General features: G+C 40.0%; 1 protein-coding gene across 1 annotated transcript in view; it reads left to right on the top strand.

Moving 5' to 3' along the window:
* The window catches only part of LOC106892824 (DNA helicase INO80-like), a 37,749-nt gene extending 16,872 nt beyond the window's left edge, over positions 1-20,877 (top strand). Inside the window, exons 5-14 of the mRNA XM_014950350.1 lie at positions 2,561-2,688; positions 7,113-7,207; positions 11,228-11,300; positions 12,927-13,085; positions 14,397-14,499; positions 15,064-15,152; positions 15,999-16,154; positions 17,200-17,359; positions 18,052-18,270; positions 18,852-20,877. Of these exons, the coding sequence (XP_014805836.1) occupies positions 2,561-2,688; positions 7,113-7,207; positions 11,228-11,300; positions 12,927-13,085; positions 14,397-14,499; positions 15,064-15,152; positions 15,999-16,154; positions 17,200-17,359; positions 18,052-18,270; positions 18,852-19,069 (1,400 nt within the window). The 3' untranslated portion in view covers positions 19,070-20,877. The remainder of the gene's footprint in view (positions 1-2,560; positions 2,689-7,112; positions 7,208-11,227; positions 11,301-12,926; positions 13,086-14,396; positions 14,500-15,063; positions 15,153-15,998; positions 16,155-17,199; positions 17,360-18,051; positions 18,271-18,851) is intronic.
* Positions 20,878-22,316: the final 1,439 nt, after the last annotated feature.

Here is a 22,316-nt window from a genome sequence, read left to right as displayed (position 1 = left end):
AATCTGATTTGAAGAAGGAGCCTTCTTCCCCAAGGAAAAAGGGAATGAGAAATAGAAGTGAGAGAAACTAGAGGTGGAAGATACTTTTTTTTAGAAAAAGCTGTGTTTTCTGAAGATGGCATCAATAAAGAAGAACGTTTTCTGTTACCACTTTGCAGAGCATGTCCTTTGAATCACTAGGTGGCAGACTTTTTGCATGCAAAAATATTTGGTCTTGGAAAACACAGTGGTATCAAGATAGCAGGCTTAAAGATGCCATGTTAAAGTGAAATGTTTTTTTTCTTCTAGAGGTGATAAATCTTCTTTTGTTAGTTCTGTTCTGCTTTCCAAAAAAAAAAAAAAATAAAGGCAACAAAAAACCAAAACCCAAAACTTTCTCTCCAGTGCAGTCTGCTCTGATGCTGAGATATTGGACAAATGATGAACTGTTAGCAAGTTGCTAACTTTTCAGACTGTAACACCATCTGCAAATAAGTTCTTTACTTGTAATTTACATTTTATTGCTATTTAAAAATAGTAACTTACACAATGGAGATGTAAGTAGCCAACAGCAAAGGACATGCATCATTTCCAGTCACCAAAACTTAATTCTACCTATTCATGCCTGTGTGAGAAAATCAGTAGCATTTTGCTTTTGGAAACTTTCTAATATGTTAATCTGAGCCAGCTGAGACTGACTTTTGAACAGACCCTGTTTGTTCTCTCAGTTTCCTTCCAGTCAGATGGCTTTTGGTTAATAATCATATTAGTTTGTTATGTATATCTAGACTTTCCATGTTGCTTCACTCAATTTAATTCAGTCTGAAATAGCAAGCTGACCAATTAGAGTAAAAGCAGAATGTCATGGTTGTATGGATTTAAAAGAAAGAATAACATTTTTTAATAAAGAGTAAACATTCCTACTGTGCAGAGTTTTTGACTCGCATAGATGTATTTTAAAACCAGATAACCGTAAGTCATTTTCATTTTTACTTAATTGCCTAAATTCAATTAGTTTTCCTTAGAATGCATGAAACTATTAACTATTTGTGTGTAATCAAGTTCTGTTCTAGAGGTGAATGTATCATTATATGTTATGTTGCACTTAGAACAAATGCCATCCTGTGCTGTGGTCTTGAGTTTTCCTTGCAGTATTTCCTTGGCTTAGCTCTCTAGTTGAGGGATTGCCCCAGGTAGTTGCTAATGGTTCAAGCAACAATGTGGTCCTTGTTCCTGGCAAAGCAACAAGATCACCATCAGAAGGGAGAGCAAACTGGGGTAAAGCAGTGACTAGATAGGCAGACAAGCAAGAAAGAGCAGAGCTCTCTTGCCTTGGTTTCTTATCTTGTGAATTGCAGGAGCACCACTCTAAAGTTACCAAAGGAGAGAGCACTCACAGCACTGGCTGATAATGCAAATAAACCAATTAATAAGCAATATTGACAACTCGCTATTTTTTGAATTTCAGAAGGCAGAGTTGTTGACTGCATCTTCTGATGTCCTAATGTAGATCCCACTAGTTCCAGCATCAAGTCCATTATTTATATTTAAGCTGAAGGACATTTTTGAAAGAGGGGTGTTGTGCAAGACAGTTAGCTGCCTTACAGAAAACTGGAGTTTTTTTCAGGCCATGAGTTAATTCATTCTGTGCAATGTGAAGTGTGCAGAAATGTTACCTGCTAGACATGTTGAAAATATTTGGGTTCTGTACTAGCCTGCACCATCTGCAGTTGTCAACTTTCCGTTTTGGCTGTAAACCTAAATTCAGACATCCCAAAGAATAAAGAATCATCAGTGGCCTTTCCAACAGATAATTTTTTTGGAAGAAAATTTCTCTTCATCCTCTTTCAACAGTCATGTATTGTTTACCGAAGTTTATGTACAGAATGTACAAACAGGAAGATCTCCTTCCTGAAAAATACTTCATAGCAATGCTGAAATAGAGAGGACATGAAGTATAAAATCTGAAGTGACTTAAAAGATTGCAATCTGGAAACATTTCTTAAAACAACACCAAAAAAACCCAACCCAAAAAGCGGAGCGCAGGGAAGAAAAAGCAAAAAAAAAAGTTTAGGGCAATGCTGTGAAGGGGCTGTTATTTTACAGTGACCTAGAAAACTGTTCCTCACTGTTGGTGAGGAGTTTGATTTTGAAACTAGATCCGTGGAGGGTAAGTCTAAAGCTCAGCAGCAGGTACCAGCAAACGTCCAAAGGACAGCATTTTAACGTTTGGAGGAAAACTTCATCTATCAAGGTGTGTTGTGGTTGTTGATCTGGTCAGAATGAATCCTTAGATGAGGGAAACAACTGTCCAAAATAGGATTGAGTCCATACTCATGAGGAGATCAATCTGTGATGAGATTTTGCCAAGTGGGTATATTCATATGCTCCTGTCCAGCAACCAAAAGTTATTGTTAGCAGTGTGATTGTAAGTGTCAGGGATGTTGCAGTTCCTTCCATCACAACTTGTTACTTTAGGAACTACAATGCAGTGAAGTGCTAGGAAAACTTAGAAGTTAACTTGTTCCATGTAGCTGTTTTGGCTTTATTAGTTACCTGCTTTTCTTCCATTTCTTTTTAGACAAAGAGAGTCTGATCACTGACAGTGGAAAACTTCATGCTCTTGATCTTCTGTTGACACGGCTGAAATCTCAAGGACACAGAGTTCTCATCTACTCCCAGATGACACGGATGATTGACTTACTTGAGGTAGGAGAGCTATAGCCTACAGAAGACAAATTCTGAAGATGCAGATTTAGCAATGGTGTTTTGGAGAAAATACTGTAATTTGGATGCAGCAAACCTAATGTAAAATTATACGGAAGGATGCCTAGTAAATGCACTGATATGAGAATATAAGAGCTGCCATACAAAGTTATAGAATCATAGAATCTTATAATCATAGAATGGTCAGAGTTAGAAGGGACCCTAAAGATTGTTGAGATTCAACCCCTCTGCCCTGGGCAGGGACACCTCCCACCAGACCAGGTTGCTCAAAGCCCCATCCAGCCTGAACACCTCCAGGGATGGGGCACCCACAGCTTCTCTGGGCAACCTGTTCCAGTGTCTCACCACCCTCACAGGAAATAATTTCTTCCTAATATCTAATCTAAATCTCCCCTCTTTCAGTTTAAAATTCCTATCGCTCAGTCCCTCCCCATCTCTCCTGTAGCCCCCTTTAGGTACTGGAAGGCTTCTATAAGGTTTCCCCAGAGCCTTCTCTTCTCCAGGCTGAACAACCCCAGGTCTCTCAGCCTGTCTTCATAAGAGAGGTGCTCCAGCCCTCTGATCATCTTCATGGCCTCCTCTGGACCCTTTACAACAGGTCCTCCCTGTGCTGAGGACTAAGGCTTATGCCTAAGGTCCAGCCTAGTGTTTCTATTCCACCAGTGTACAACAGCAGATGGTATGGGGAAAATGTACAAGAATAGTGATACTTCACAATTAGTCTCTCCGTGACCAGCAGTTTGCAGCTCAAGGGCTTTCTGAACCAGATACGCCTTCTGTGTATTCACTCAGCCTAAATGGATTCTTCTTCCAAGAAATTGTTCAGTTGTATCTTGAGTCTGTAAATTTTTATCGTTTGCGCTGCCCTGTGGCAAGGGGTTGCATGGCTTAATTGTCCTCTTCTGCTGGTTTTGAACTGCTTCCTTCTGTATTCATTTGATGCCCATATGTCTTTTTATTGGAAGGAAGAGGCAGAACAGTGATTAATTTTACATTGTTTATGTTGCTTGTAATTTCACAGATCTTTACTGTTTCCCTCTGTCATCTTATTCCTGTGCAGAAGTTTGGTGGACATAAATAAAAAGATGTTCTCTGGCATATATGAAAAGAAATTAGGAATTAAGTAATTACATGTTATTTAAATACAGTCTGCCTGCCTCAGAAGAAAAAACCCCCAACAAAACAGTATTTGATTAGCAACCATGCCACCAGAGAGCTAGTCTAAAGAGATGTTAGCAGGACAACTGTTAATTTCATTTCCTAATGCTTAGAAAGAAATACTTTTATTTTTCTGGGCTTCTGTTGAAGACAACAAATCTTAAGGTTTTGGCTGGATCTGAAAAAAAGGAATATTCTGTATCACAGTGTCTCTCTGCCTTATCAGTGAAGGATTAGTAATGGTAACTTCTACGACTACCTAATTCTGAGTAAGAAAGTAGGAGTTAATGTATGTTAGTTTCAAAGAAGCAATCCTGGTAAAGTTTTCTGATTATGAATAAATAGTAGGTGGGAAAACACTTGCATTTGGCAGTATAATTTCAGTACTGCTAAAGCATCCAGATCCTTCAACCATTAGTCCTAGGTGTACATGGGCTTCCTCAGGCCATGTTTGATATGGAATACTGTCTTCTCCATATAAAATGAAGATAAAAAATAAGAAACCCGAATCAGTAGCTGCCTAAGTCATGAGTCTTGTATGAGCAGGAGTGCATTTTAAGGTCAGCAGTTAATAGTTCAATAACAAATCACAGGCTGAATTTTGTTTTTGCTGCTGTGAGGAAAAACAGAACTTGCATGGTTGCAATTCTGTGTTTTGGCTGTTCGCCCAGCATTGCTTCCTATGCCTCTTTTTTGGCAAATGTTGGACATGGTGCAGGTTTGTTGACACCCTGCATTACACCATGAAGCTCATAAAGCTGAGTATTTAATGCTTCTGTCTTTTCTGTTAGCATTCCATGCTAAAGGCTTGGGGGCATGCCATTTTGCTATTCCACCTCTTAAATGCTCAGCTCCACTTACTGGGTTTTATTACCCAAATAAGCCACCTACCAAGTCCTCTGTTTTTCCTTCTCCCCACCCATGTAACAGAAGCTGGAGTTAAGCAAGCTGGAGATCAAGCAAGGACTCAGTTTGTAAGAAAATATGTGCAAAAGCTGTGTAGCAGTAGATTATTTTTTTTTTTTCGCTGACCTGAGATACCAAAATACATCTCCTGCCTACTTGAATACGAAAGAACGTAAGATGTCCTATTTCTTTTAACAGTATTTTGACTGTGTTGGTGTAACTGCTGCGACATCTTGCTAACCTAATCTATGCAGGGTAGAGAGCACAAAACACACTGTTTACAAAGTTATAAACCCCATCTTTTTCTTTTTTTTTTTCTGAATTGAAAGTGTACAGTTAATATTTGGAAAAATACTGGATAAAAACAGTTAGCAAAAAAGGATTTTTCGCATGAGCACTCTCACACTACCGTGAAGTAGCCTTCTTGATCAAAGGAAGGTGGATGGAGGCAACCAGAACCTGTTAAGTGGAGTGTTGAATAGATGAGCAGCTGAAGGCTAATGTGCTGAGCTAGTTTGTGGGGTGGGGGTGCGAGGGAAACCCATGATTGACAATATCACAGGTAAAGAATAGCTTATTCTTTTTGTAATTTGTGCCTTAGTGGAAGTGTCTGAGGTCTGGGATAAGGGTAAATGCACCTGATGGAATGAAAGAAGTTGTTTTCTATTTGTGCTGAAGTTTGTTTAGAAGACAGTAATGAAGAAATGGTTAATAGTGAGATGAGGGAAGACTAAATCAAGATGTTGAAAGGTTGAATCATCGTAAAGGCAGACAAAGACAGTAATGAAGAAATGGAAGGAAAAGGCCCTTGTGATAATAGAATCAATCAGATCTGGAGAAAAGGTTGTGTAGTGCCTAATTGACAACTGTGTCTCTCTAGTTCTATTTGGCCACAGAAGCTTGTCATAAAAATGGAATAAATCTGTAGTAAATTAGGGCTTGAGTGTCTGTGTGGCGAAGTTGCTGTTCTCTGCTTTAAACTTACATTGTTGTACTCCAGAAATCATACTAGCCAGGAGCTCTATTTTAGAGGTGGACCAAGTGTGACTTCAGCTATTTCCACACTGTTTATTTTATTTATTTACCTAATTTTCTCTTTCATCTGCCATACATTGATGCTTCTTTCCAGTACAGCAGTCTTTTTCCCAGGTTCCTTATAGTATGGCAGCTCTTTCACCTTTTCTGCAGTAGTGAAGCAGAACAAAGAAGGAGGAGGAGCCCTGAAGGATAGGTGAAAAGGAGAACTGAGCATGGTACTGTCAGAAGGTTCATTAGGGTGCAAGCACTGTCTTGTCTTCTCACAGCACATCAGTTCTGTATCTGCTGAACGCTGCAGCTTGGAGCAAGATGAATCCAATAGTTCTTCTTGCTGCTAAAGCACCATCTGTTTCCTTTTTGTCTTCGTTTGCAGTCACAGCATCTCAAAAAGACACACACACCAGTAGGGTTAAACGTAATGAATGCAACCAGTAGGAGTTGCATCTTGTCAGCCAAGGATCACATTGTTAAAATATCAGAGGGTATCTTTTCCAGAGAAACTCTATGGATATCTGTATAACCTGAAGAGCTTTCTATGTAATTTAGATTTTATTGATAGTCGCACAGGTACCAGAAAATGCCGAGTACCTTAGAGCATGAGAAATGTCTCTCACTGGAAAAAGCCTGTGCCTGCAGCGCTCCTGGTTGATGCCATTTGATTTGTGCTCCAGGCTGTGGTTTCAGTTCTGCTGCTTGGCCTGAGCTGTGGGCTGACACACCAACGTGATGTTCAAAGTGTTCTTGTGCGCAGTGAGATTCACAAGCTCTTCACTAGTGAGAGAAAGGGTGGACAGACATTAGTGTGCCGTACCGCGTCCTTCAAACCACTACTCAGATGGTTTGAAATTGAAGGCGAGCAGATAACGCTTGGTTTATTAGGATTTCCTTATACAGTGAAAGCTCAGGATTTAGTAAAAATTTAGACTTTGTGAAAGCAAAAATGGTATTTTAGTGATTTTATTTACCTGTTTATTTATAGGAAAAGGGCACGTATCGTAACATGGTCTGCAGTGCAGCAAATGCATCCCCAACTCTGAACTGACACCGTCATTTAGCTCTTATACAAAATGCAAAAACTGATGTAAGGTTTTGAGTAGCTTTAATTTCTGAATTTGTATTATTTTGTAGTATTGCTTATATAAGATTGCTTATAGGATATTTGTTGATAACATTTAGGGATTTTTTAATAATTTTTTTTAAGTAGCAATTCTGCTTTTATTGTTAGTTTGTTTTTTTTTTCTGGAAGAATCAGGACTGAACAGTTTCAAGACCAAATACATTTTTTTCCTGTGTGTTCTTTGCAGGAGTACATGGTTTATAGGAAACATACCTACATGAGATTGGATGGTTCTTCAAAGATTTCTGAACGAAGGGACATGGTAGCAGATTTTCAGAACAGGTAATAATGCATTTTACAAGGTGTTTTTGTGCTAAATCGTGTGTACCTAGGGAGTTGGTATAAGATGTAATGGAAGAAAATTGAATTTGCACTTAAATTATCTTTCCTGATATCAAACGGACCTCATTTATCGGAAACAGTTTCTAGGTGGTTTCCTGACCAGGAGTCACTGGTGTTGATATTGAAACCAGTTGTATTTAGGAACTTACCATCCGTGAAGCAGTCATGGAAGTAATTTCAGTGTACCCACCTACTGTGTTTCTTACTGTTCCAAATATGCTATTGCTTATAAAGAAGCTCAGTAGAAAGGCAGCAAATGTTCCTTGGTTATTATATGCTCTGATAATTGACACTGTGAAGATGAGATTCAAAGCCTCTAGCACATGCAAGATTTCCAAAGTGACCTAGTTTTCTGCAAAACAAACTGTTTCAGCATGTTTATGTTCAACATTAAACTAATATACAAGAGATAAAACGGGGATTTTATTAGATACTAAGATATGCTAACTCTTTTCATTTCATAAAACAAAATGGATTCCTGTGATTTTTATGAGTACATCAGGAAAGAAGAGTATGTAATCATCTTATAATAAGTTAATATATTTTATTATAACTTTGTCTCCACTAAGGTGCTTTATTTATAATGATTGAATTTATGGTTATTAACTTTACTTTTAACTATGAGATATAGCTTGGTAGGATGTCACTTTGGTATGGTAGTTCACAATAAGGTTACCCTTCCTGGATGTTGAGGTGAGTTTGTAAAATCACTTTCCTTTTTCAGAGGAAAAAGGAAAGTTTATTGTGGGGTGAAAGCAGCATTCTGGACTAGAAAATAGTCCTTTGTTAGTGGCCCCAAGGTATCCTAGCTGAAGATAGGAGAGGAAGCCTTTCAGGCCACTGCTTCACGAGGCTTAAAAACCCAAAGGACTGTGTTGCAATGATGAGTCTTCTGGTGAACTCCTGAGAGAAATAAAACTTGAAAACAATGAATGCCAAATACCTGAAGTAAATGAGAGAACCATGCAGTACCTTCTCCCTGTTTCCATGTGTCAGAAGCATGTTCCTTGCAGGTTATGATGTCCTCCTGGAGTCCTGACACTTCTTCCTGTAATGTTCTTTAACCAAAAGAAGTGAAGAAATTTATTTTTATTAATGAAGATAATTTGGTTTTATTAACGAACAGAACAACTGAAGAAAAATAATGATTTTGGCAGGAAATCCCTTTGAGATACGGGTCAGCCAGTCTAAACAAGAATTCCTATTAAAATGTTAGTTGAGTTCCTTTTATACATGATTTACTGATGAGAAATATTTCCAGGGAAAAAAGCCTGACTGAGACTAAACTATCCTGCAGGATATCCTAGCAGGGTGCTGCAAATATATGGCTATGGAACGATAATTTGTTCCTGTGGTCTGTGGCACTGTCCACTTTCTTTCCTTCCCATATGGCACTTCCAGCAGCATTTCACAGCTGGATGTTCAGGTTACTGTCTATACGCACGTCCCACTATTGTGACAGGAGTGAAAAGATTTCCTGGCCAGGGTTGCCTACATCCCAAACAGGCACCTGCTGACTCCTTTAGCTTTGTACCTGCAAGAGAAAGTTTATAAAGAGATTGACAGCTCAGCTTCAGTTCTTCCCAGCTCTCTGTAGCTCAGGGATGGGTTTTTGTACTCTTAGATTTTGGACTGCCAGAAACCTTTCTAATTTTAGAGTTCTTGGTGCTTTTTTTTCGTGACTGTTAATTCATAATTTTCAGAATTATTTCTGTTCTTTGCTGGTAATTTCTTACCTTAGAGATAAGGGGGAAAATCTTACCTTAGACCAGAATGAGTTCTTTGAGAGTCTGTTTTTTATGATACAGCCTTGCCAGGTACTTGTGAATGTCTTGAAGTTTGAATCCTGAGAAAATAGGTTCTACTTGACCTTCAAGGATACGGATAACAAAACCCGTAGGTTTTTTACATTTGTTGAGTTGTATTAGTATATGCGTAATAGCGTGCAATACACCCACACTTCCTCCAGGAAGGGCAAGAAAGACCCTTTAGATTTGATGAGTGGACTTTCAAGGACAGACTGCCTACACATAGATAGTCAAGAAGGAAATGTCCCGTGCTACTCATTCAGCAAGAGTTTCTGGTGTGTTACTAATTTTACATGCACTGGTGTACACACAGCATGGGGCCAAAAGGATGTGGCATTGCAGAGTGTCTTTTTTAAGCAGAGGGCCTTGCTCTGTCACTGTCAAAGTACAGTATGTCAACCTCTTTGGAGCCCTTACTGGTACTCTCTGCTTTGTTTGCATCAACCTGTTTGCAGATCCATATGGTGATAATGCTTTAGTTACTGCTGACCCCCCAGTGGCACTAGGGAGGTTCTCAACCTTAGCAGAAATCCTGATTTTGCTGTTACCACTTGAGTTTTCTGTACTTGGCCATCCTGTGTACAGACCTGTCTCCTTTGTCTTCTGTCTGTGCAGAGTTAGAACGGCCACTGAATCTCAACGATGTTTATCTGACTCCTCAGCAAGGGCTTAGTGCACTGTTACAGGGAGTTATCTCGTGTGCCCCACCTTCCTTAATTACATACAGGATTATTAGGCTTAGAGGATTATTCCAAGTCAGGTGTTGGGACGCCTCATCTCTCTCTTAGCAGCCAGCATCACTAAATCTGGTGTCAGCAAGTCTCACCCTTGGGGTTGGTATAACTGTACTATGGTTTATGAATCTCCCGGGGAGGTGTTCAGACATGGCTTTCCTGAAGTGTGTTGTGGAATGACGATCCATGTTCTGGTAGGGCCTTCCTTCTGTCTGGAGGGGCACGTTCACCAAAGGCAACTTGTTTGTCATCGGTGTTCATGCTGTCTGAGGAATCCCAAGGAATGTAAATGTAATACAGTTACTGCAAACTAAAACTGCTCCAAGGTGGGAAGGACAGCACGTGTGCAGTAATAATAGACATCAGTTGTTGACAGTGTGTTTCATAGAATCATAGAATAGGATCATAGAATTGTCCAGGCTGGAAGGGACCTCCAAAGGTCATCTAGTCCGACCTCCCCACAGTCAGCAGGGACACCTTGAATATCTCCAGGGATGGGGCCTCAACCACCTCCCTGGGCAACCTGTTCCAGTGCTCCACCACCCTCACAGTGAAGAACTTTCTCCTCATCTCCAATCTAAATCTGCTTCCCTCCAGCCTAAAGCCATTAAAGAAGAAATGAATGAGACTTGCTTGTGTGCAGTATCTGATCATGAGTACAGCCTGTGTAGTCATCCTGGAAACATTTTACGGTCAATCGCAACTGAATTGTTATGTGACTGTCTTGAGATGAATCAGTTTATCCTCATTTTACAGATAAGTGGTCAAAGGAGATTAGAACTTTTAGTTTGAATCAGTGACACAATTAGGAGTAGGATCGAGAAGTTCTTAGCCTGAAGGACTTCTGTTTGTGCCAGTGGACCCTTGTCCTTTTCTAATGTACCTCTATATTTGCCAGCTTGCTTTTATATTAAGATGACTCTTCCTCTCCCCCTTCAACCCTCCCCACCCTCCTGGAGTTTTTTGTTCTGTTCAAAGCACAAAATTTAGAACAAAACTTGGATCTCTGCAGTTTCAACATTTATTTTTCTTTCTTTATGAATTGACCATTGTTAAGGCAAGATTTTCTTTAACATCGATCAGTTCTGTGAAACAATAAATTGTTCTTTGTGCATACGAAATCTTAATTTCCAATGTGGGCAAGATAAACAAGCCTGGTTTGTTTTGATAGCGATTATTAAGCTGCTATTGCAAACTGAATGTTTGTGTGTTCCAACAGTCCTGATCTGTAGATTAACTTCTCTCACTCATTCATATGTGCTTTTTTTTCTTGACCATGAACTGCACAAAATGTTCCAAAGTGTTCAAGTAATAGAAATAGCCCTGGTCACTTTATATGGGTGAAAAAATTTACTTCTGTTGTTATTTCTTGTACATCATGCACAAAATAAGGGAGTTTTAATCTTTTTCCTCTACAGGAATGATATCTTTGTGTTCCTGTTAAGCACAAGAGCTGGAGGCTTGGGCATTAACCTTACAGCTGCAGATACGGTAGGTAAAGTTTGGTAAAGTAATACAGAATAAAAAATCAGCTTACTGATGTATAGTTTTCAGTATAAATATTTATTTGCTTTTCCTGACTCATATGCCTCCAACCACCGTTTTTCCCCAAGGTGCTCATCTCTTGCCTTCCAGCCTCATGATTTAGGTGGGAAAAATGGTCTTTCTGTGTGAACGTTGGCACTCTTTTAGCCATGCCGATCAATTTCGGTTTTTTTTAGTACTGCTGTTCACGTCATGAAATTGCATAACCTTGTTTACTTTGCTCATGTTTATAATATAGTACTATCTTGATGATAAAGTTGTAGAATATTGGACACATGGTACACAGCTGGAAATAACTTTTCTTCTCCCCACATACTTCAGTACCAGAGTCTAGAAAGGAGTTGGATGACTGTTGGGGTCTACAGGTGCAAATAGCACTTTCATACAGTGAATGCTGTTTGACGTACCACTGTTGTTAAGGTTCAGCAGCAAAGGAATCTGTAGAACAGGGATCAGTTAGCCTTTTATTTTCTGGGCACAGAAGAAGGAAGCGGTGCCTCTAAAAGTACAAAGTCGTTTGTGGATGAATATCAGGTAGTCAGGAAGGATACATTTCTTGTCCCCTGCTCACCCAGGGTGTAAATGTGTAGTTATTTAGGTGAATTACAAGGGTTTTCTCTCTGGAGCAGCTGGTGGTAATCATTAGGGGAGGAATACTGACATACATCAACCATTTCTCTCTTCAATAACAGCTATTCTTGTGCTTCTAACCCAATACCTTGTGTGCATGCAGATTTGACCCCAAGACACACTGTAGTCACTCAGCCACACAAAACCAACGACCTCTGAATCAAAAATGTTACATAATTCTTTTTTAAAAATACCCTATCGTGCTGTCACAAGAAATGGGAGGAAAGCGAGTTTTATCTATAGGATTTTCAGGGTTTAAAAGTTCTCTTAATTGAAGTTGTTTCAACAGATGAAACAGATTGAAGCACAGGTATGCACCTGCAAGGTCCTTACACAAGCATTTTTAGTTCTATGGTTTTGTAACTTTCTGAATATTTTACTTTGCTGTCTAAAGGGGTTTTTAAATGTTTTTGTTTTGTATGCTTACCGTGCATAAAGTGCTGTTGGAATGATAGAGCAATATAAATGTAATATGGCATTTCAGGTTTTTGTAGTAAAAGAAATAGAAATGTTAAACTAGATTAAACATTATTTAGGTTTGAAAGAAAAAAAAAGTATTACTTTTCATGTGACATTCTGATTTGATGGGCTTTTTCTTCTTAAGGTAGAAATGGGTTCATGATGTGGTTTGCCCATAACTAATTACATGGCGGTGATTTAATGTGGCAAATTTAGGGATTTTGTAGCTCCAAAGCAAATTTGTTGAAGAAGATACAGGATGAAAGCTGAAACATTCCCAGCACCAGTTATTTGATTTAATCTGAAATGCACTAGGACTGGGCAAAGCTAAGTTGCTACAGCCTGCAGTGGGGCGGTGATTCTGTGGGGTGTGTAGCAGAACTTTTATTTTTATCAATATATTGGATTTTTGCTTCTTTAATCACTAAGTGCTCTAAATGTATGGTTTTATTTAATCCTTCCTGTTCTGGTGTTCTTTCACAGGTAATTTTCTATGACAGTGACTGGAACCCAACAGTAGATCAGCAAGCCATGGACCGGGCACACAGGCTGGGGCAAACAAAACAAGTCACCGTGTACAGATTGATATGTAAAGGCACCATTGAGGAGCGCATCCTACAAAGGGCTAAGGAAAAGAGTGAGGTAGGAATAAAAAAATCATCTGGAACAAGACACAGTATCAGAAAACACATATCAAAATGAGTAAAGAAACAGAAAACGTATCTGCAGGGAGACAGAAGAGAGACAAAAGGGAATGTCTTTGTTTAAATTAAAAAAAAATCTGTGTCCCTAACACAGCAGCGTTACAGCTGCATTATATGAACTATGAAGAAGCTAATTATTTACACCATGACTTCATGAAAACTATTTCTTATGATGCAATGGAACTACTTCTTTTAGACTGGAACTTCTGTCTTTGCTGTGTCAGGGCTACTGATTCCTCCCACGTTATACTGTTATGCCACAGCTGGAGGGTTGGGGGTTTTTTTTTGAAAGAAATTTGGAAGGTAATCAAGTGAAAATTATTTGAAGTATGAGGGTTGCCAGAAAAGCTCAGTGTCCTGCAGCTTCAAGCAGTTAAGTGTATTAGAAACTTTATAAACCTTGTGATGCTTTATTGGGTAGGAAAATATTAAGCAGGTTCACTTTCTTTTGTAGCAGTAGGTATACTGTACAAAACATTCACTTGTATTTGTGTACTTGGGGTTTCTTTTAGCTTTTGTATTAATTAGATGCTCATCATAGTGCTGCAGCAACAGAAGCATCTCCAGCTGAATGCATTCACATTCTGGGATACTGCACTAGAGTCACTCGATAATCAACTTAAAAAATAGAGTATAGCCTTTTTGCTGGTGATCCAAATGATCGACATAGGCATATTGGCTTATGCTGAAGCTTGTTCTCTTTTCCTAAATTCCAATCTTTTTTGTTTGTTTGTTGGTTTGTTTTTAAATATAGTTGCAGTCATAGAGTTTGAGTGGCTTGCTTAAACTGAGACACTGACTCAATATGGAGATTTAGTTTTCAGTCAAAGAAACTAGAAATGTCATGCCCTCTAAGAACATGATCTGTGTGATTCTCTGTGCAGGTTACTTGAGAAATTGAACTGACAGGAATACTGCTGTATTGTTTTCTTTTTGTTCAGCAGTATATTAATACTGTTATCATTTGTTGTTTATTATATGGTGCTATAGATGTGCAGCTTTGCACAAGGACTGGCAGTTTCCTGCCTTCTAGCTTAGTTGTTTCTCTTATTTTATATCCTTAATTATATTCTTAATAAAATCCTCCCTGAAATTTTGCTACTAACTTTGGTGTGATAGAGAAGTCAGTTCTGACTTATGTAGATGCGCTGGCATCTGTTTTCTGGCTGGCTTTCAGTGAAGGGTAGTGAGTTCATGGCTGCTTTGAGTAATTTTTCTTTTTTTTCTCTCTTTGTTTTATTCCTTCTAGATCCAACGAATGGTCATCTCAGGTGGCAATTTCAAACCTGACACCCTGAAGCCAAAAGAGGTGGTCAGCCTTCTGCTGGATGATGAGGAGCTAGAAAAGAAATGTATGTGAAATCCATGTTGCAGCATTTTCCCCATCTTCCACTTCATTAGTTTATGAAATCTGTGTTTTTATCTCTACAAACACATGTATTGCTGGTAACAACTTCTGTTTCCTGGCTCTTTTTGTATTGCCAACTCTTGTTAGTACAAGCTGGTTTCATATCGCTGCTGAGCTGAGATGAAGTTGTGTGAGAGACCTGATGATGTGATAAAGTTTTTATTGGCACTCATTCAGAATCATTGCATTGTTCCCGAGTGACAAAGCTTTGACAAGAATTATGTAGGTCATGACAAGAAAAGTTTTAGTAAAAATGCTGTATTTCATCATTCTTTTGAAGCTATATTTGAGGTATACGCTTTTATGTTGCTTGAAAGAAGAATTTCACTGTAAGACTTTAGTAATTTGAATGCAAATAGTTTGAATACGTAGTGTTTTCAATGTTTTAGTTTTAATACAGCCAATTCTTCTTTGCAGTTCTGTTAGAACTAGAATTTCTTGTAAGATTCACAAAAGGATAATGAAATACCTTTCCAATGGTGACAACTTGGTATTTCTTTTCTGACAGTGCGTCAGCGTCAAGAAGAGAAACGACAGCAAGAAGAAACAAATCGTGTGAAGGAACGTAAACGTAAAAGGGAAAAATATGCTGAAAAGGTACTTGAATGCAAAGAGGTTGCCTGTGTCAGTGGTAGAGCCAGAAAAGCTTCAGGCTCACTTTTACGTGTTGTGGGAACATTTGATGCAAAGGCAATCTAATAGGGAAAGCCTCTTCCCTTCATCATTGAACATCAACCTGTGGCATTTCCTTACACAGAAGAGGGATATTAAAAATACGTAATGCATAGTTATCTGAATTTTAATGTCATTAGCAACTTCAAAAGTCAGGAAGGTACTGCATACCCAGACAACACCATAGATCACTGGCAGTCTACAGACAACAGCTTGTGGGCTCATGCTTGAAAAACCAAAATGATCAATTGATCAATCTGTGGCATATAAAATGGTGACTTAATCAAGATTTTGTTCTGCAAGGACAAAAAGGGAATGTAAATGAAGCACAAAACACAGATAAAACCAATATAACTGTGTGGCATCTGTGGAACTAGGGAAGGTCAGTTTGTTTAAAAAAGATCATTAAAACTAGTTTATGAAAATTCTGAATTTTTGAGACAAAGAGGCTTTGCATTAATTAATTGGAATTTTGTGTAATGGTAAAGAATTTCAAGCTCACTTCAAAAGGTAGTGGAAATTAAAGTAATTCTGTAATTCTCCATCTTTCCAGCTATTTTAGGAGGAAAAAAAAAAACCAACAAATGCTACTTAAATCTGAAGAAGGAGCCTTTAGGGGATCTGTTACTGTGTCATTCAGAAACTTGTTTTGGGTAGTTCTGGGCATGGCATTCCTTGAGCTGCATTAGATGTGGAGATTTTGGATTGTTTATTCCCTTTCTTCTGTTTTATTGCATTTTTTCATTCCTGGTATTGTTTTGTTTATTTCAGAAGAAGAAGGAAGATGAATTGGATGGGAAGAGAAAGAAAGAAGGCATGAACCTTGTGATCCCGTTTGTTCCCTCAGCCGATAACTCCAACCTGTCTGCTGATGGGGATGACTCCTTCATTAGTGTAGACTCTGCCATGCCCAGCCCTTTCAGCGAGGTAACACTCTGCTGCTACAAACTACATACTGTTTCAGTTGTGGCCTTACCTCCTGTAGGATTCTTGCTTTCTGTTATTATAGCTAGTGTAGAACTTAAGTATGTGGGGAAGTGAGATGTCTTAAAGGCAAACCATGGAAATGAAAATAAATGATTGAAACATAATAGCTGGTAATAAGCTGCCTTATATTATTTGACATTCCGTTATTTCCCTCCTCATTTGCTCTCTGCCTCCCTTTTCTTACAGTGAGTTCATGTCCTGACTCTTCTCCCTTTCACCCCCTGAAATTTTTCCATTCCTGCCTGCAGTCCCACTTACTTTCTTCCTACTTTCTTCTCTCTTTTTCCTGTTTTTGTCATGTTCACATTTATACCCGTGTGCTGCCTCCCATAGCAAGAACAGTCTCTTTCTGCTCCCGAACCAAAGTATCCCTCAAATAGCTCTTTGATGTTCTCCTTGCTAGTTTAATCCACATCTCCCTATCTGCTTCCTTCCTTACTTCTGTTTATGAATTACTGTGGTTTTTTTCCCTCTGGAATTAAAATCTTTAATTCTCAGTGTCACACATCTTATTTTCCTTCATCTTTTTGTAAATAATAGCAAACTGGCTTTGGCAGCAAATATATTTTGTTCTATATCATGTTAATTAACGTTCCTGTGCTGTATTGTTCCCAATTGACCAAGATTTTTACTAGCAGTAGTAGTAGGTTAAGAATCCTATTGCTTTCTCTCTTGTAATTGAAGATACACAGCTTAACAGCAGTTTTCTTAAATCTCTGCTGAGACCATTAGTCTCCTGCTTACCTTAACATCTGTGAATTGAAATCAAGTAGCTCCTGGAGGTCTTCACTGCTCCTCAGCATGTAAATAGAGGGTGTGGTGTGCTTACATACCATGCTGCTAGTCTCACATAGAGAAAATGAGAGAGAACAAAAAAAGTACCAGTTAATTACCTGTGACTGTGTCTTTCAGAGATCTTCTTATGTTTGTACCCTTCCCTTTCCTAAGCCGAGAAGCTAAAGGCTTTCTTCTCTGTCGTGTTTAGATATCCATCAGCAGTGAGTTACACATGGGCTCTATCCCTCCCGATGAGAGCAGCAGTGATATGCTTGTGATTGTGGATGATCCAGCTTCTTCAGCACCTCAGTCAAGGGCAACCAACTCTCCTGCTTCCATTACTGGCTCGGTTTCAGATACCATGAATGGTCAGTACTTTTGCTTATTATTTTACTTACTACTAATGCTTATTAAACATTGACTTTGTATGGCTAGGTGATGCGTTTTCTGCATTTTAACCAGAGTATATGCATGGTTAACAGGATTTGGGGCAAAAAATTGCCTTTTCATTGAGGAACTAATTCTGATTTGATAAGAAATCTGTTTATAGTCTCTCTTATTCACCACACTTTCCTCTTTTCTGTGTTAGTTACTTGAAAAGTTTTGTCCTTTGTTCTAGAGAGCTCCCCTTCCATTATGTGCATATTACCAAATTACAGACAGCCACAGAACTACCAGTCTCTAAGCTTTTCCCTGCTGTTGGGCTAATACTCAGTTCTACATTTCCAGTGGGTAATTGGAGCAGCTGTAATTTTAAATAATGGCGAATGTATTTAACTGTCATAGTTTTCTTCACTGAAGCAAGTAGAGACATAGTTCTTGAGGAGTTTCTTTAGAGGTAGCAAATTGAAGAAACTTCGTATCTTCATGTCTTCAAGTAAGAAAATGCTGAAGTAGAACCCGGAATCCTCCACCTATTTGGGGATTGGATTTATAACAATAAGGACAAGCAGTTTGAGATAACTTCCCTCTCCATTAACCCCATCTGTTCTGTATGTGTAATTTCTTCTTGTGGGAAATACTGTAGCAGTTACCATTTTAACATTCTTTTTTTGCGAAGGTGTTTCAATGCAAGATACACCTCTCACTGGGAGAGGCCAGTCGGGTCGAAGCCGGGGTCGTCCTAAAGGTTCTGGCAGTGGATCAAAAGGTGGCACCGGGAAAGGCAGGAGCCGGAAATCCATCGCGGGAAGCGCGGCTGCCATGGCAGGAGCCAAAGCAGGGGCAGCGGCGGCTTCCGCAGCGGCGTACGCAGCCTACGGGTACAACGTCTCCAAAGGTACGTGGGGACCGGGAGGCAGCAGCCTGCCAGAGTGGAACCAACCACGATATGTTTGGGAGACTGTTGTTTGCAGCCTGAAAAAAATAGATTAAAAACTGTTTTATTATTGGTATTGCTTGTTCGTTATATTCTGAGATCCAGGCAACACACAGTGTGATGTGGTAATGGTGTGAGAGGATAGGCAGTGTCCTTGAGAGCCTGGTCCTACAGAAATTTCATCTCCCCTTTGAATTATATCAAGTTTTTTACTGTGGTGTCCAGAGAAATCAGATAGTGGTGTTTATCCCATGGGTAAGCTGTGACTTTCCTGCATTGCTGTCACATTGAAGCTTACAGCATCAGGTCTCAAAATCAGCTAAACTGATGGTGATGGAGCTTCAGCTTTACACCAGCTGCAGGTACCCAGGGTATTACTGAAAGATGTTTTATATCTTAAGGAAATCCCTCTTCATTAAACTCTCATAAATCATGAATACAGGGTGGTCTTAGGACTGATGGTTGGTATATGGTTTGCTGTTGAAGAGCCACAAGTGGAATAACATTCTCACTTGGAATTTGATTCTCTTTTCCATTGCCAGGCATGTCTGCAAGTAGCCCTCTCCAAACAGCGATTATTCGGCCTTCTGGACTTGCAGATTTTGGACCTTCAAGCGCCTCCTCTCCCTTGAGCTCCCCTTTGAGCAAAGGAAACAGTATCTGTGGGACCTCCAAAAGCTTAAACCTGACCAGCAGTCTCATATCAGAAACTCCAATTCGGAAGCAAAGCAAAGGTGCCCACGCCTCAGGTGGTCGGTAGTAATTTTGAACCCCCCAGAGCTTGTCTGAACTGCGTTGGCTTTCAGAGCAGGCCACCCTGCCTACTGGTGGGAGGCAAACGAACGAACGCCTTGTTGCTGTCCAGCAAGTGTGTGAAAATAAAGATCAAAGCACAATGGGAGTGGGCGGATTATGCGAGCACTTTGATTATGTGTATTCCAAAAAAACTATCTTTGCAGATACTTTGAGAAGGAGGGAAGGGAGTCTGGGGTGACTGGTAGAGTGTCAGCTTGTGGTTTGTTGACGCACCTGACAAAGATTACCAAGAAAGCATCCAGCTACTCCATGCAATATCCTGCAGCTGTGTGTGCATGAAGTCACACCGATGTATTTTCTCTCCTGTAGCTTGAGGTGGAACCCAGCGTTAGTTTTATCCTACGAAATCATTTATCTGAACCCCAGGAGTATCCTGTAGAGTCAGAAGACATTTCCGTGCTGGCAGCTGGTCGGTGTACACGCGGTGGTAGTTGGGGGCTAAGCTGAAAATGTTGTGTGATCAAAAAAAAAAAACCAACAAATAATCTTGGATTCTTCTAGTGTGGGCCTCTGGGTTCTTTAAAGGTTTGAAAGGCAAAGGAAGGTGTCTCAGGTGGCTTCCAGGGAATGGATTCTTTTCAGCAGCATCTGTCAGGAGCAGGTGCAGAATGCTGGCATGTCCAGTGAGAGCAGCAGCACTGCCTCTGTCCCACAGTGCTTTGGTTTGTATTTCAGAGTTCTCAGCAGTGTGAACACTCACCGTGTGAGAATTACCTTCTCACTTTTAAGGTGTGCAGAACTCCTAAGAGCTTAGAAACAAAATAAGGCCCTATTTGTACAAACCTTGAGAGGAAGGAAGAGTTTGGTGCTGCTCCTCTCACTGTGCCAGAGCAGAGTGCGGTTCTGCAGCTTGCAGGGCTGCGAGGGGAGCAACAAAAAACAACAGTCCTGAGAGAGAGGCAACTGTGCCATTCCCCCTTCCAGCCAAATCCTAGGTAAAAAAATTGTCTCGTATCCCAGCCATCCATTGACTGTTCTTCCAGTGTGTTTTCCCTCCATCTCTGTGACTGTCCCACGTACTGGCTTGGTTGAGTTCACTGCGGTGTGCGGTACCAGCAGCTGTGTCCCACGAGGCTGACGAGAGAAGGCGGCGCTGCCAGTGCCCATCTGTGTTCCCATTCTCTGGTTGCTCCTTCCCTGTTCTCGATGCACAACTTTCCCCCCTCACCCCACCCCGAAGCCCCCTCGCTTTGCTGTAAGCATTGTCTGCATTGCACTGAGATTTAGGTGTGGGGCAGTTCTTCTGTCTGACACGTTGAATGAAAAGGCTGTTCTGCCGGGGCACTTTCATCCTTTGAGAGAGAAGCAAGTTGAGTTGCAGGCCTGGGCTGTGACAGCGGAAAATGACTTTTTTTATTATTATTATTTTAATTTTTTTCCAACCCCAAATCCTTTGCCTGGCGTCCTACAGTGTGGAGCGAGTGCTTCCTGTTGGCTCTGCCTCTAATTTGCACACCTGAAAATAGCAGAACTGAGCTTAGTTAGATTGATTTTTAAACAGATTCGCAGGGGATAATTGAGGGGGAGGTGGTGTTTAATTAGCTCATGAAGACTTCCCCCATCCCCTTCTATTCACATGTATATATGTTATTTAGAGGGAATCAGACAAATGCCAAGCCTTTTTTTCTCTTTGAATGTGCTGTCTATTTTTATAACTGAACTTGTACATATGTATAAAGAGAGACACATCTTTCTTTTACTAACTGGAGAAGAAAATCTTAAATAAAATGGAGTGAGATAATTTTATGTAAATCAGTGTCTTTGTGGTTTTTGTGGATATAGCTGTGTGAATGAGAGGATTAGGGAAAAGAACGTGGTGGGTGTGCATCTGGAAATGCATCTTAGAGACACATGCTGTTCAATCTAATGCTCTAGAGTGTCTGCAGTCTTCCAAGTATCCCCTTTGTAACCTTTTTTCAGTTATATCTGTACACTTATCACACGTCTGTATTCACTATCTCCTAATCTATTTTAGAGCAGGCATGCGGCAGGTGACAAGACAACAGAAGCAAGTACAGTGTGTAATGACAGAGTACCTGGACTATGATGGTTGAATTCAAGACAGTTGATCATTTTGGGACATTGTTCTCTACAGGTTTTTTGGGTTGTGGGGTTTTTTTATGTTGCTGTTGTTGTTTTTGTGGTTTTTTAGTGGGAGTTGAAAGGACTTTTTTGTGTGCAGTTGTGATTTTGAAACCCCTAAACAGTTGCATCAGTTTGCAATCCAAAGTGGAGAGAAAACAAAATGACTTGTAACTTGAAAAGACAGCGAAATAATAATATGTATTGTTGCATGCTATACTTTTGGAGACTAAATTATTGATATTTTTAAAACTGGTATCTCATACAGTGTTCAAAAGAAATACCAACTGACGTCACAAGTTGTGGCAAAAATAGCGGTAACTTGAGAAAAGCTAACAAATTCTGAAGGGTCTAATGTAGCAGCAAAGGAAATGAACTGCTAGATCCTACCCAGGCCAATTCTGTAAAAAGTTAAATTTGGACAGATCCATTCTTACGAGGAGAGGCTGGGGAGCTGGGGTTGTTCAGTCTGGGGAAGAGGAGACTGAGGGGCGACCTTATAGCTCTGTACAAGTACCTGAAAGGAAGCTGTAGAGAGACGGGGGTTGGTCTCTTCTCCCAAGTTACAGATGTCAGGACAAGGGGCAATGGCTTCAAATTACGCCAGGGGAAGTTCAGGTTAGATATTAGGAAACATTTCTTTACTGAAAGGGTTGTCAGGCATTGGAATGGGCTGCCCAGGGACGTGGTGGAGTCACCATCCCTGGAGGTATTTAAGAAACGTGTAGACATGTTTCTTCAGGGCATGCTCTAGTGCCCAAGATTATTGGTTTGTCGTGGGCTGCTGAGTGGGTGGGTGATGGTTTTTTTTTGGTTTGGTTGTTGTTGTGTGTTTAGGTGGTGTGGTGGTTTGTTTTTTTTTTTTTCTTTTTGTGGTTGGACTCGATGATCTCTGAGGTCCCTTCCAACCACCACAATTCTGTGATTCTGTGATTCTTTGTGTTATGCATCACAGAACTGAAATTCAGATCAAGGAATTAGGAAACTTCATGTGACAGCTATTCCGATTTCTTGATTTGGGGAAGGAAATAGCACTAGAAAGACAAAGACAGGATTTTTTTAAGGAGGTGGAGGTAGTTTTGTGATCGACGCAATGGGGAGCATTTCTA

Source organism: Calidris pugnax, unplaced genomic scaffold, assembly GCF_001431845.1.
Source record: "Calidris pugnax isolate Ruff unplaced genomic scaffold, ASM143184v1 scaffold68, whole genome shotgun sequence".
Taxonomy (NCBI): Eukaryota; Metazoa; Chordata; class Aves; order Charadriiformes; family Scolopacidae; genus Calidris; species Calidris pugnax.
This window is presented reverse-complemented; position numbering and strand designations above follow the sequence as displayed.